Here is a 14,399-nt window from a genome sequence, read left to right on the forward strand (position 1 = left end):
CTCGGGGTCGACGCAACCACCTAAAGCCATCAACTAGGGTCTAGGGTGGCTCAGGGTCGACGAAACCACCTAATGCCATCATTTTGGGTTTTGGTGGCTCGGAGTCGACGCAACCACCTAATGCCATCAACTAGGGTTTTGGTGGCTCTAGGTCGACGCAACCACCTAAAGCCATCAACTAGGGTCTAGGTGGCTCGGGGTCGACGAAACCACCTAAAGCCACCATCAGTATAACATAAGCATCAGTATGTCAACATTTTCAGTCTAACATTGAAAGCAAACGATACTAACTGGAGTTCAACACATTATAGGAATACACAACCATTGTTCACATTACATACTGGAGTTCAAATGCACAATCCATCCTTTTCTCACAAAAGGATGAATAGCATAACTACTAGGTCCATAAACAGCCAGAGTTCACAATTAGTACTAGAACCATACATTACACAACCATAATTCTAAGTTAGTAGGTCATTGCACAGCCATCCTTCCCAAAAGGTCTGCAATGCCCACTAATCTCAATTCATCTTGTTCAGTTTTGTAAGATGGCCTGGATCCCCTTGATCTTCTCCTTCAACTTCTCCTCTGCCTTCATGAGCTCAGTAATCTTAAACTCTTGCATCTTCTTCTCTTCATTATGGTTTTTCTTGAGCTTCAGCAGATCAGCAACCTGGAACTTCAACTCTAGCTTCTCTTGGGTGAGCTTCTCCTCTAACTTTGTCAACTCTACATTCTTCAACTCCAAATTCATCCTAGCCTCTCTCAGCAATTCCTTCTCTTGCATATTCTTCAACTTCAGGTTCTGGATGGCAGTTGCTTGAGCACTTGTCAGGTTGCACATGAGTTCATACTTCTGTTGAAGCTTCTCTGTAGCTGCATCTTTCTTTTCCATTTCTGCCTTCATACCAGCAACCAATTCAACTCTGCATTGGTACTGATATGTGATGTTGGACTGCAGATAACTGAAATCCACAACCCTATCCTCCTGCATATCCACAAGTTGATGCACATCTTTACTAACTTGTCATAGTCTGCATCCAGCTTGTTCTTTTCTTCTGTCAACTGGTGAATAGTGAAAGCACTTTCAAGATTATCTTTCACCCTAGCACACTTGCTCTCTTCAACCATTGACCAAAGCTTCAACAATGCATTCTCCATTGTTGGGGGCCACTGCTCATCAACCCACTGAACAAACCCACAATTCTGACCTTCCTGGAAAAATTAGAAGGGCAAAATTTAGTACAATACAACTACTAAGAGTACTAAGCAACAGTTAGTTCATGGCAGTACCTAATGTTGGCACTGACATTAACTGAATTTGCACAGCCATTTGATAAGCAACAAGAACACATTGGAAAATAAATTAATGTAATCCTATAATGGATGATTAATATATTTACCAGGCAGCAGAGTAACACTCCATTCAACTTACCAGTTGCTAAGCAGCCATGTGCTAAGCAACAATAGTTGCTAAGAATTGACCATTAATATAATGGAATCCTAAATGTGCACTACCATTACTCCTACCATTGAGACTACCTACTGTCAACAGTAATAAGCAATACAATGTGAACTACTTTGCCCAGCTAAATACACTACACTAGCCTAGAGCAACAAACTAGCTAATGAGACTACCTACTGTCAGCAGTAAGCAATAGTTACTAACTGGCTCCACTGAACTTAATATTGAGCAACACTGCATTTGGAAAGAAGTGTAAATAAATAACATGTGCACACAAAAGGAGCATATATTTTAGCAAAAATGCAGTCCACTGAACTTAATAATGAGCATTCCCACAATGAGCACTACAGTAGGGCACATATGACTAACAAATTTAGCATGCACATAACTGAATCACAGGTGGCAAACAATACTCTGCCACTTTCAATGAACACATCCAGTGCTTAATCACCAAAGCAAGAAAAATACCGGCTTTGCACATGCTAAGAACCTTCTCCCAATCATTGTTCCTTCAAACGCAACAAGCCTCTCTGATGGCTTCCCATGCTTCTCGCAGAACGCCATCAGATCTAGCTCAAGGCCCTTGTAATCCGGGTCCTCAAGTGAGAAAGGCACCTGCACAATCAAAAGGACAGCAAGAGGACACAGCAAATCAAACGAAATCCTCACAACAAAGACCACCTACACACAAAAATCCCCAAAATTCCTAAACCTAACCCTAACCCTAGCTCCAATGGAGTAACTAACCTGGTTCAGGCCATCGGTGGAGGTTTCGGAGTACATGTACGAGAGGCTTGAGTTGTCATCGCTGCTCTCGTCTTCCAGAACCATGGCTGCGGCGGTGTGGTGTGGCAGCCGGCGGTGGCGGGCGCAGGCGACGGCGACGCAGAGAGCAGGAAGAAAGGAAGAGGAAGGCGAGCGGGGTCGGGTCGGGATCTGGCTCGGTCGCACAGCCGCGACTATAACGGTGTGAGCCGGCCTCGTCCTAGTCAGCGCGCAGTCAGCGCGCGGGCATGCGCGCACTGGCCAGCGTGGCGCCTGACGGCGGGCCCAACCGATCAGTTTATCTGTCAATATGTATAAAACACACTTTTAGTCTTTTTTGCAACGGCTCGCCCCAATCTTGGTACTGACACGTAAAAATATCAATCTTGGTACAAATCTGCTTCCAATGCCCAATTGTGGTACTTCTGTGCAATTTACTCAACATGGAGCCGCAGTCGACGCCTCCTGTCCACAGCGAGAGAAGGGGCTAAACCCGTGGCTGAGGACGGCAACCTCCAGCAGGATGTTGAAGGTGGAGGAGAGTGGTGTCTGCGCCGGGAAGATTGGGCGTGGGTGAGGGACTGAGGGGTAGGCGGATCGGCCGCGGTTCGTCCGTGCGGCGGCCGCTCGCGTCCCAACAGGCAGCGGGATGCATCATGTGCTCGGGCGATTAGTTTCCTATTTTCGCGTCGCGTGATTAGGGTGATGCGGGTCGTGGAATTACATATTTTCCTCCGCGGTGGAGTACGGTCAGTTAATTTAAATTACTAAGTGCACATAGAAAATGGATCAAGTTAAGGCCAGCCGTTAGATTAAGTTTAGTGGGACTAATCGTGTGGTGTTGGCTGGGTCGTACGGTGTTGTGGGGCTAATTACGGGGTGCACGTAAGAAAGTTCTTGTTTTTGTTTGATTGTTTGATAGTAGTGGTGATTACTGGCTATGCATCTAAAAAAACTCCCTCCCTCAAAAAAAAAAACAAAAAAACTCGCTGTTCTGAAAAAAAGTAATAAAACTCGCTGTTGTTGCTCTCGGCCGGCTGTAGTGCTGCTGCTCCTTGCGCTCTCCGCCCTCTCCCGGTCTCCCCAATCTCCCCGCCGCCGCGGGCTCCTTGCTGCCTGCGTCCGCTTCCGACCTTCCGTGCTCCGTCTTCTCCCCGTCTTCCCCGCTCCCACCTCCGCGCTGCCCTCGAGGATGGAAGAGCCGCCGCTGTACAAGTTCGGGCCGTATAAGATCGACGCGAGGGAGGTCTTCCACGCCACGCCCCTCTCCTACGCCATGGTCAACCTCCGCCCCCTCCTCCCTGGTAGTCTCGACGCCCTATTCGCCCCTTTCCCTTGCCTCGCCTCTAGGGTTTTGTTTGCTGTAACTATTCAATGCCAGTCTGCCGCTCCTGACTTAGAATCACGCTAGGACGCTTATATATCTCGATGAATCGCATGAGCATGTGACACATGCTTAGAAAAATTAGCCCGCCCTTGCGAATGCGGCTAATGGCACATAAGATTTTTTGTGTAGACCAGATGATAGATGAGAAATTCACTCTTCAGACCACCATGAAAATAATTTTAACACACTGGATCGTGTTAGATAGATTAGATCCCAATTTCGTTTATTTCGGGGAGTTATGCCCAGCTTCGAGAATGGAGATCTTCTGCAGTTCTTTAGCATCAACGTTAACCTGGGAGAAACAAGTAGCGGAACGGGTTTCATTCTTTATTTTTGGGCACATGGATCCCCTTCTCCGAAGCATAAACATTAGACTAAGTACTCTGCAGTCAAGCTTTTTTCTTTGCTTAAGAGAATGCTATGCATCCCTCTCACGGTGCCTTGTTTTGTTTTATCGGCACAGGGTTCCTAGTCATCAATCTTCGGATCCTGCAATGCATGCTTTCCTATTCGTGCCTTCCTATGTAGTTCTTGCACATATAATCCATTTAAGTTATCTGTTTGGACAATTGAAAATCCATTCCATTCAATCACATTCGACTCTTATGTACAAATCACCATGTTCATGAATGGTGGATTTGTTTCTGTTACCATTTTGTACAATGGCGATTTGTAATTTTAGATTTGTATCTTTTGTACTTCTGGCTGCTATTTTGTATTTATCTATGTCAATCTTACTCTGCAGGTCATATCCTTTGATTTGGCAAATACGTTTCTGTGGTTTAGAGTTATGAGAGTGCTAATGAGGACATGCCTGGATGGGGTCTCCTGGTTTTGTCATACTATCGATTACTTTGATTCACTTGCTTGTTTATGCCTGCTAAATCTCATGGATACAGTCCAAACACTTCTAACAAAAAAGGATGACTGGTTTTTGTTATCAATTGGAGAATATATTGCCACATATTTTCATAGTCTTTTGCATTGATATATAAATAAAATCGATATATCAAGGATGTCGATACTAGAATCTGGTTTCATGTATGTGAGTGGCTTATAAAAAGTGGTTGAAACATCCGTCATTAATTCTTCAAAAGTAATAATATTAAATGTCATGTCATCCCAACCAATTGATCTTCATCTTCTTATGGTTGAGTTGTATGCAGCAGTTAGTTCCAGTGTGCAACCTATTCATACTGATATATGCACTTCTTTGGTATATAACTTTTACTTGAGGTAATACCCCATTGTCTTTTTTTTCCCTGCCATTCAGCTGTTCACAACATTTATAATTTGGAGTTTAGCATCTATTACAGTTTAAAGTTTCATATGATGAGAACACATGTTTTATGGTATATACTATTTTACCTTGACAATACACACATGTCCTCGTGTGCCCCAAACGCGTGGTGAAACGATTTGCTGATCTAAGTTCTGATGAGACTAGTGATTTGTGGGTAACTGCAAAAGGAGTTGGTGCAAAGCTCGAGCAGTACCACAAAGCTTCTTCCATCACATTCGCGATTCAGGTAAAGTCTATATCTATGTGATGAATAGCTCAGCGTCCAAATTTTATGTAGTTTGTTTCTACTCCCTCCGTTCACAAATACTCCCTCCGTCCCAAAATACTTGTCGGAGAAATGGATAAAATTGGATGTATCTATAACTAAAATACATCCAGATTCATGCATTTCTCCGACAAGTATTTTCGGACGGAGGGAGTATAAGATGTTTTGCCAGTTCAATTTGAACTACCAAAACGTCTTATATTTAGGAACAGAGGTAGCACAATTTAAAGGGGTTCACCTTATTGATTTTCCTGTTGTGTGGTACACAACAAAATAGAATGTGTTAGCTGTGGAATAAGTTACATTTGACTACTGTGGTTTTTTCCTTTGGTTACTTTGTTCACCTTTGCCTTACAAAGTCACAATAATCAATGGCGGAAGGAGCAGCTGCTGAATTATAGCTATTTGTACTTATCAGGATGGTCCTCAGGCTGGCCAAACAGTTGCCCATGTCCACATCCACGTCATCCCCAGGAAGAAAGGAGATTTGGAGAAAAACGATGAAATATATGATGCGGTAAAATGACCTTGGTGTTCCGTTGATATTATCTGATCCAGTTTTCTTTTCTGGTTGATTCTGACATAAGGCTTATCATTTTGCCTTGTAACAGATTGACGTGAAAGTGAAAGAGAAGGAAATGAAGGAGAAGCTTGACCTAGATGTCGAAAGAAAAGATAGAAGCATGGAAGAAATGGCTCATGAGGCCACCGAGTACCTCGCTCTTTTCTCCTAGCCAGATAGATGTATTTCTGATGAACTCTAATTTTCATCCACTGCCACTCTTGCCTAAATAAGCCTTGTGACTGCTTGTCCTTGATTGCGCGTTGTGGTTCTTATTCTCCACGGACCTGGTAGCGTCCAGTCCAAATCTGATGTGGTGGTATTGCTTCATCGTAAGAATATATCGCACATCTGATGTAGTGGTATCGGGAGATCACTTGTTCGTCGTAACTCGTAAGAATATACTATTGGGCTGGTTATTCTCCCTTACGTGCCAATCAAATTTATTTCCCCATTGATTTTGGTTTTGGATAATAAAGGAAAGGAAAAGATTTGATATTTGATTGGAAAAAGCAGAGGGAGGCTTGAGTGCTAGCCAGAGCTTATTGGCATTTGATGGGAGATTTGGTGCATATGTCGTCGTGCCACTTGGCATCAAATGACGGACCATGCACGATTGCACAATTATTGACGGATGCTTCATATATGCTCGTATTGGCATCTAAGTGCAGTCATAGTCAGAGCAACTTTTTTTCTTGGGTGCGTGCAAGAGTCAGTGCTTTGGAAAGTGAAGGTTAGGTACTGGTACCTGTCTATCTTGCGATGCTTTGCAACGAGTCAACAACGAAATTTTTTGTTCGGCAGAAAAGGGAAGGGGGCAAAATCGGTCAAATACAACTGCTGCCAACTCTCTAGAGACGAGTAGAAATTATTTCGACAGTACCCAAAAGAATTGACATCGGTAGTACAAAGAAATGAAAAACAAATCGTGAGCTATATCTGCAGTGCCATTTGGTAGGCATATAACCTTTTTCCAAATCGAAGTAAAAGTAATAGCATGTCGAAAACAGGTAGCAGGTTGATGAGGACGATCGGTGACGAGGGCGATCGGTGTCCCTAGGTGGCGGTGCAGTTGTTGCCGGCGCCGGCGTCGGAGCCGCAGCCGCATGTGCGTGGGGAGAAGGCGCAGACGCCGAAGGGCTTGCCGGGGACGTTGCAGTCGATGGCGTAGCAGCACCGCGTGTCCACGCATGAGCTGCTCGCGCTGGCGTTGCTGCCGCTCCCTGCCGCCGCGCAGCACCGGCACCCCATGCACAGCTGGAACGGCTCGTACCTTCCTCCGCCCGGCGCCTCGTCCCCGGCGGCGGCTACCGTCGCGGCCGGGAGCGCCACCGATCGGTACACCACGGCGCGAACCGGCACGTATCCCGCCGGCGCCGGCGATGGACGCGACGTCGCACCTCTGCCGGCTTGGATGGAGGCGAGGACCAGGAGAAGTATGAGAGAGTTGGACGGCACGTGGTGCGCCATGCTTGTCTTGTGGGCTTGTGGAGGATGAAACTGGGAAGGAGAGGAAAATAAGCAAGCTGCGCCCTTTTGGGGACTAGCCAACTAGCCAAGTGACAATGGTCTGTTTGGATTCATGGGTTAGAATTAGTTTGCATTAGTTTGGACTCAACTAACCCAAAAGTATCCGAACAGGAGGGTTAGATTGGGTTAGATGCATCTAACCCATCTAAAAATCTAACCCACCCAAGAGGTGCTTATTTGGGTTAGTCTTCTCAGGAGCACTAAAAAACACATTTTTCTCTCGCTCTCTCCGCAGCAGATCCCTCCACACTTCCTCGAAGCTTCTCGTCCTATTCCTCCCTCCCTCTCACAACGTTCGTGAAGGCGCTTGGCCATATCCGCGCTTCATCTAACCCTGTCATCCAAACACCTCTTTGGTTAGAGTTAGTTCAGAGTTAGTTCAGGGTTAGAATCTAACTCTAACCTCTAACTGAGTTAGAGTATCCAAACAGGGCAAATGGAGTTTGGCAGGGCAGCAACTCCACATGTACTACAAGGAGATCATTTCGGGTGTGTTAGAGCGTCTACAGCCGACAAATCCGGCCTCCTATACGATCCGTGGATACGTCACGTCGGAGGACGCACTCGGACGGCCCCTGCCCGACATCCACGTATATTAAATCCGGACTTTTCAATCCATGCAAATCCATACACTACATCATACTCCTTTTGTTCCTAAATAATAAATATAAGTCTTTTTAGACATTTCAAATGGACTACAACGTATAGATGTATGTAGACATATTTTGAAGTGTAGATTCACTCATTTCGCTTCTTATGGAGTTACTTGTTGGTATCTCTTGAAAGACTTATATTTGGGAACGGAGGGAGTACACAATGTCGCACGTGAATAACAAATGTTGGTACCAAAAATAGATAGTTCTTATATAAAATTTATTTTAAGTGCACAACTCAAACATTAGTTCTTTGGTTTTCATTCTAGGTCCACATATGTTTCACAAGATTATTGAGTAGCTGGGCATGCACATGATGATCTCGAAGGTTCTGATGCATCTGCAGGAAGTTCATAAGCTGATTTGCATCTTGATCTTTCGGGATTTGAACTTTTCTCTCGGCAATTCAAAATCATTTGGTTGGGCAACACCATCACCCTCATCCTCGGCAGCCATAACGTGCAAAATAACACAATATGTCATCAACTGCCACAAAATTTCTGATTCCCACATCATTGCAACTCCACTAACAATTCCCCAACGAGCTTGAAGCACTTTGAATGCCCTCTCCATATCGTTCCTAGTTGCTTCCTGCATTGATGCAAAGTGGCTTTGTTTGCTGCCATATGGTTTGGATATGGTCTTGAGAAACGCCGCCCAGTGAGGGTAGATGCCATCGACAAGACAATATCCCATATTGTAGTCACGACCACCGACAGTGTAGTTGCACGACTGTGATTCCCCATTACAAAGCCTCCTGAACACGGAGATCGTTGAAGCACGTTGATGTCGTTGTGAGAACCCGGCATTCCAAAGTAAGCATGCCAAATCCATAAGTCATGTGATATCACTGCTGCAAGTATCATGTTGGCCATTTTGGTATGACCTTGATACATTCCTCGCAAACCTTTGGGGAAGTTCTTTCATTGCCAATGCATGCAATCAATTGATCCGAGCATTCCTGAAAATCCTCAGACCTCTTCAATAACCAACAACATTTATGTGTCCTGCACATTTGGTTCTCTCGGATGCTCGGCTCCAAACACTCGCACCATGGTGCGGGCAAACTTGACAATAGTCTTCATCATGTGCTCTCCCCCATCCGGACCATCTCACCAACGACATATGTGACAGTACCAACTGCGAGCATCCTCAGAGTACCCGTGCATTTCTACTTAGCATAGAAACAAAGTTGGCAGCAGCAACCCCTTATGAGCTTGAAGTAGTCATCATGTGCCTCCACTCCCTCCACAATGCACAAAAACAATGGTTTCCGCATGCGAAAACCATGACAAAACCATGGATTATCCGGGAAAGTTGCTTTCAGAGCAAAGTAGTCCTTGCGCAGTAGCCGTGCTCCAGACACCCTATTCTGATTGATCACTCTTCTTCCTTTAATAGAGTCCTTGAAGTTGAGAATATTTACCGATCCATTTCCTCTTGCATGCTCATGAGCATGATCATGTCCACTTCTTCGTCTGAATACAATGAATCGAAGAACTCATCTTGAATCATTTGATCAAGCTTCGTCGATCCATACTCCTCGTCCGATGAAACATCAAAATCATCATTTTCCCTACAAACAAATCACAAAAAACTGGGTCGGAGAATGTGTCGAACACATAGAGCGCAAGGGGCGGCCCGAGAGTTGCCAGACGTACCCCGGCGGCAAGGACGGGACAGAGGACAGTTGTGCCGGTACTGGCGGCGCAGAGGCTCGGAACAATAGCGGAGCAAGGGTGGTGGTGGAGTTGCGAGACGTCTGTCGTGAAGGAGGAAGAAGAGATGAGAGAGCAAATGGATCCGGTAGGTCGAGGGGGCGGATTTGGTGCAATTTATGGTGGGGTAGGGTTGTCGGGTCTGACGTGGCAGACGCGTCCGGGCGCCCCCATATATGTCCCAGATTTGGGATAGATATGAGGTGTGTCGGTCAGCCTGAGCGTTTGAGGCCCGTTTGAGGAGCCCGTCTGGGTTGCTTTTGTGTGAACAGTCAAAAACCGAGAGAAGCTACTTCCACACAAAACAGTTGAAGCTCTATCTAACTTTTATTTAAGTTTGACCAACTCTATGAAAAACCTATATAAAATTCTACAATATATGAAAACCACGAGGCGGAAGACCCAGGCGCCGCCCCCGCATCACCCGCATTTGGCGACTCGGGGGAAAACACCGGCCACCTTCGCCCGCCCCCCTCTCCTCTGCCTCACGCCGTGCCGCCGTCGGATAGCCGGCCGGTGAAGCCGCGCCGCGCTCTGGTATCGTGGCGGCGGGCGTTTTCCCCCTCACATCGTCATACCTTCGTCCCGAGTGACGCCGGCGGCAGCTCCTCGAGCGCTTCGGTCCTGCGACTAGTGTCGCGCGGGTGCTCTTGTGGACGTGATGGGCACGGGCTGCTCTCCACCACTACGGATCTAGTCGGCGTGCTTTGATCCGTGCGCAGGCACCGCGTTGCGATGATATGGCGGCCGGGCTCGGCTCCGGCGTATCGCGCGGGCATCCAACGTGCCCGCTGCTCTTTGCCGGATGCCGGTGGAGGTGGTGGCCATGGATCTCGGTTATCGTCAGATCTGACATCGGCTACGGTGGTGCGATTAGGGGACTGACGGCATCGGGTAGGCACCCTGGTGTTGCTGATGGTGGCTAGCCAGGCGGCGGCAGGCTAGTTCGGGGCGGCGTGGGGGCCTATTGCCGTGAATAAAGGTGGCGGTCCTCGTGCTCTGCTTGCATCACGACAACGTTCGGCATGATCGCCCCCATATGGTCATTGACGGGTTCCGAAACTGTTAACAGTGGTCTTGCCCAGGAGATCTGGATCGGACAGTATCCGGTCGTGCATGTCCAGATCAGCCTACGAGGTTCTGAGGGGGCATCACGAAGCTCTGGAGTTTGTTGATACCATGGGGCATGTCGGGCTCTCGATTTCCATGGAATAGACGACGATGGAGAAGGTCATGGTGGCTGAGATCGGAGGATCAGTTAGTCGAACAGTGCCTTGGTGGCGATGGAGTCAACCAGGTGTTTGATAACTCTTAGAAGCAGCACTGATAAGTCGGGACGATAGCATTACAATATTTCATTTTTGGTGGTGCTCTTTGGGTGCCGAGTCGTGACTTTTAGGGTGAAAACCTAAGGTCTGACCTTCATTGGTTGTGCATGGCAATTGCCTTGCTGAAGGAATTGTTTTGAGAGTTCGGACTACCTTCAAGGTGAAAACCTTAGATCTTGTATTGGGCAACGACGGCGCTTGTGCACTGTTCCCTTCTTGAAGGCGTTGCTTTTGGAGACCTCTTATGTTTTTTGGGTGTTGTATTTGTTGGTGGTTGGTGTGCTACTGCTGAGAGGAGTTGATCGCTGTGGCGGGGCCTTTGTTTTTCCTTTTTTTTCTTTGGTTGTGTGCATCCTGGATGTCTTGTGACATTTTGTAGGTGCAGAGACTGGGTATAATTGGTATCTTTGCGATATTAATATATTCCCTTTTTAAAAAAATGAAAATGTATTTTACAATGAATCGAATGAAGAAAATTTGGTGTGTAGATGTTAATATATTTTAATATAAGCTTCTTTCTTTTGCGGGAAAACTTTCAATCTATTCATCTGTTGGGGAACGTAGTAATTTCAAAAAAAATCCTACGCACACGCAAGATCATGGTGATGCACAGCAACGAGAGGGGAGAGTGTTGTCCATGTACCCTCGTAGACCGAAAGCGGAAGCGTTAGCACAACGCGGTTGATGTAGTCGTACGTCTTCACGATCCGACCGATCAAGTACCGAATGTACGGCACCTCCGAGTTCAGCACACGTTCAGCTCGATGACGCCCCACGAACTCCGATCCAGTAGAGATTTGCGGGAGAGTTCCGTCAGCACGACGGCATGATGATGATGTCGATGATGCTACCGACGCAGGGGTTCGCCTAAGCACCGCTACGTACCGAGGTGGAATATGGTGGGGGGGCATCGCACACGGCTAAGAGATCAATGATCAATTGTTGTGTATAGAGGTGCCCCCTGCCCTCGAATATAAAGGAGCAAGGGGGGAGGCGGCCGGCCTAGGAGGAGGGCGCGCCAAGGGGGGAGTCCTACTCCCACCAGGAGTAGGACTCCTCCTTTCCTTGTTGGAGTAGGAGAGGGGGAGGAGGGGAGAGAGAGAGGAAGGAAAAGGGGGGCGCCCCCCCCCCTTGTCCAATTCGGACTAGAGGGGGAGGGGGCACGCAGCTTGCCCTGGCCGCCCCTCCTCTTCTCCACTAGGGCCCATGAGGCCTAATAACCCCCCCTGGGGGGGGGTCCGGTAACCCCCCGGTACTCCGGTATATGCCCGAAACCCTCCGAAACTATTCCGGTGTCCGAGTATAGTCATCCAATATGTCGATCTTTACGTCTCGACCATTTTGAGACTCCTCGTTATGTCCTTGATCATATCCGGGACTCTGAACTACCTTCGGTACATCAAAACACAAAAACTCATAATACCGATCGCCACCAAACTTTAAGCGTGCGGACCCTATGGGTTCGAGAACTATGTAGACATGACCGAGACACGTTTCCGGTCAATAACCAATAGAGGAACCTGGATGCTCATATTGGCTCCTACATATTCTACGAAAATCTTTATCGGTCAAACCGCATAACAACATACGTTGTTCCCTTTGTCATCGGTATGTTACTTGCCCGACATTCGATCGTCGGTATCTCAATACATAGTTCAATCTCGTTACCGGCAAGTCTCTTTACTCGTTATGTAATGCATCATCCCGCAACTAACTCATTAGTCACATTGCTTGCAAGGCTTATAGTGATGTGCATTACCGAGAGGGCCCAAAGATACCTCTCCGACAATCGGAGTGATAAATCCTAATCGAAATACGCCAACTCAACAAGTGCCTTCGGAGACACCTGTAGAGCTCCTTTATAATCACCAGTTATGTTGTGACGTTTGGTAGCACATAAAGTGTTCCTCCGATAAACGAGAGTTGCATAATCTCATAGTCATAGGAACATGTATAAGTCATGAAGAAAGCAATAGCAACATACTAAACGATCAAGTGCTAAGCTAACGGGATGGATCAAGTCAATCACATCATTCTCCTAATGATGTGATCCCGTTAATCAAATGACAACTTATGTCTACGGCTAGGAAACACAACCATCTTTGATCAACGAGCTAGTCAAGTAGAGGCATACTAGTGACACTATGTTTGTCTATGTATTCACACATGTATTATGTTTCCGGTTAATACAATTCTAGCATGAATAATAAACATTTATCATGATATGAGGAAATAAATAATAACTTTATTATTTCCTCTAGGGCATATTTCCTTCATTATCTTCAATCATGGCAGTACAACGAACACCAGAAATAAAAATTACATCCAGATCCGTAGACCATCTAGCGACGACTACAAGCACTGAAGCGAGCCGAAGGCACGCCGCCGTCATCATCCCTCCATCGCCGGAGTCGGGCACAACTTATTGTAGTAGACAGTAAAGCTTAATGGAAACGTAATGAAGTTTCATTTAGGACAAACCTAGAACTTCAATTACTTTAACCAGAAGGAACCTCCCAAAAAAAATTGAGATTTAAGGTGTCCTTTCTTTTGAAGCTGTGTTTCTGATGGCTTCGATCAATTAAAAAGGTAGAAAAGAGTTGACCGATTAATTTACAGAACAAAAAATGGCATATCGGTTGACTTCAGTACTCACAAGACCCACATACATCGCCAAGAAGAGGACACTATTAAGGTTGCCTACAATGTCATCGTCGTCACTTCTCTCGAACAAGCGACTCCGACTTCATCGTGGACAACCTATCAAGACCCCACCAAGCAAATGTCACATGAAATCTGTCGGCCTATGCCAAAGAGCCAACCAAAAGCCCAGAGGACTAAGCAACTCCCGTTTTTGCCGACAAGCTTCCCATGATAAAGTCGCAATCCTTTCATTGACCTAGTCCAACGGACCAACCGGAGAGCGTCGCCAACCAAACCAACCTTCATTGGTCATTCTTGCCATAGTGATAGAAACAACAAAGACACCCAACAAGCCCCTTGAAACAATGGCATCAGAGCATCTCCAGCCGCGCCCCCAACACGGCCCCCCAGGCGATTTTTTCGCGCCGGCGCCGAAAAAACGGCACAGTCGCGCCCCCAGGAGCCCGTTTTTGCCGGCTTGGGCCGAAATCAGCGCCGGCAGACCTAGACCAAACCCAGCGCGCTGGGGGGCGCCCGGGGGCGCCGGGGCAAGCGGTTTTGGCACTAAAGAGCCGCGGGCCCGCCGAGTCAGCGACACGCGCCTCGTCGTCATCAGAACGCCTCGGTTTCCCGCGTGGAATCAATGGCAAGGTTGCCACCGGTCAGCCTTGCCATTGATTCCTCACGGGCGGCGCGTCACGGGCGGCACGGCGACGCCTTCCCTCCCACCACGCGTACACACGATGCAGGCTATATAAGCCGGTGGCCTCCCTCGCCTCT

The 14,399-nt window shown here is 47.1% G+C and overlaps 2 protein-coding genes across 2 annotated transcripts; one reads left to right on the forward strand and one right to left on the reverse strand.

Annotated features, from left to right (window-relative positions):
* Positions 1-3,261: 3,261 nt before the first annotated feature.
* On the forward strand, positions 3,262-6,176 carry LOC119295523 (bifunctional bis(5'-adenosyl)-triphosphatase/adenylylsulfatase FHIT-like). The gene is made up of 4 exons (XM_037573953.1): positions 3,262-3,536; positions 5,000-5,146; positions 5,604-5,702; positions 5,797-6,176. The coding sequence occupies exons 1-4, from the start codon at positions 3,423-3,425 to the stop codon at positions 5,917-5,919; spliced, it is 483 nt and encodes a 160-aa protein (XP_037429850.1). The 5' UTR covers positions 3,262-3,422; the 3' UTR covers positions 5,920-6,176.
* A 401-nt stretch (positions 6,177-6,577) lies between these two features.
* On the reverse strand, positions 6,578-7,286 carry LOC119293484. The gene has a single exon (XM_037571952.1). The coding sequence runs from the start codon at positions 7,215-7,217 to the stop codon at positions 6,804-6,806; it is 414 nt and encodes a 137-aa protein (XP_037427849.1). The 5' UTR covers positions 7,218-7,286; the 3' UTR covers positions 6,578-6,803.
* Positions 7,287-14,399: the final 7,113 nt, after the last annotated feature.

The sequence above is a fragment of the Triticum dicoccoides genome, chromosome 4B (assembly GCF_002162155.2).
Source record: "Triticum dicoccoides isolate Atlit2015 ecotype Zavitan chromosome 4B, WEW_v2.0, whole genome shotgun sequence".
Lineage (NCBI taxonomy): Eukaryota > Viridiplantae > Streptophyta > Magnoliopsida > Poales > Poaceae > Triticum > Triticum dicoccoides.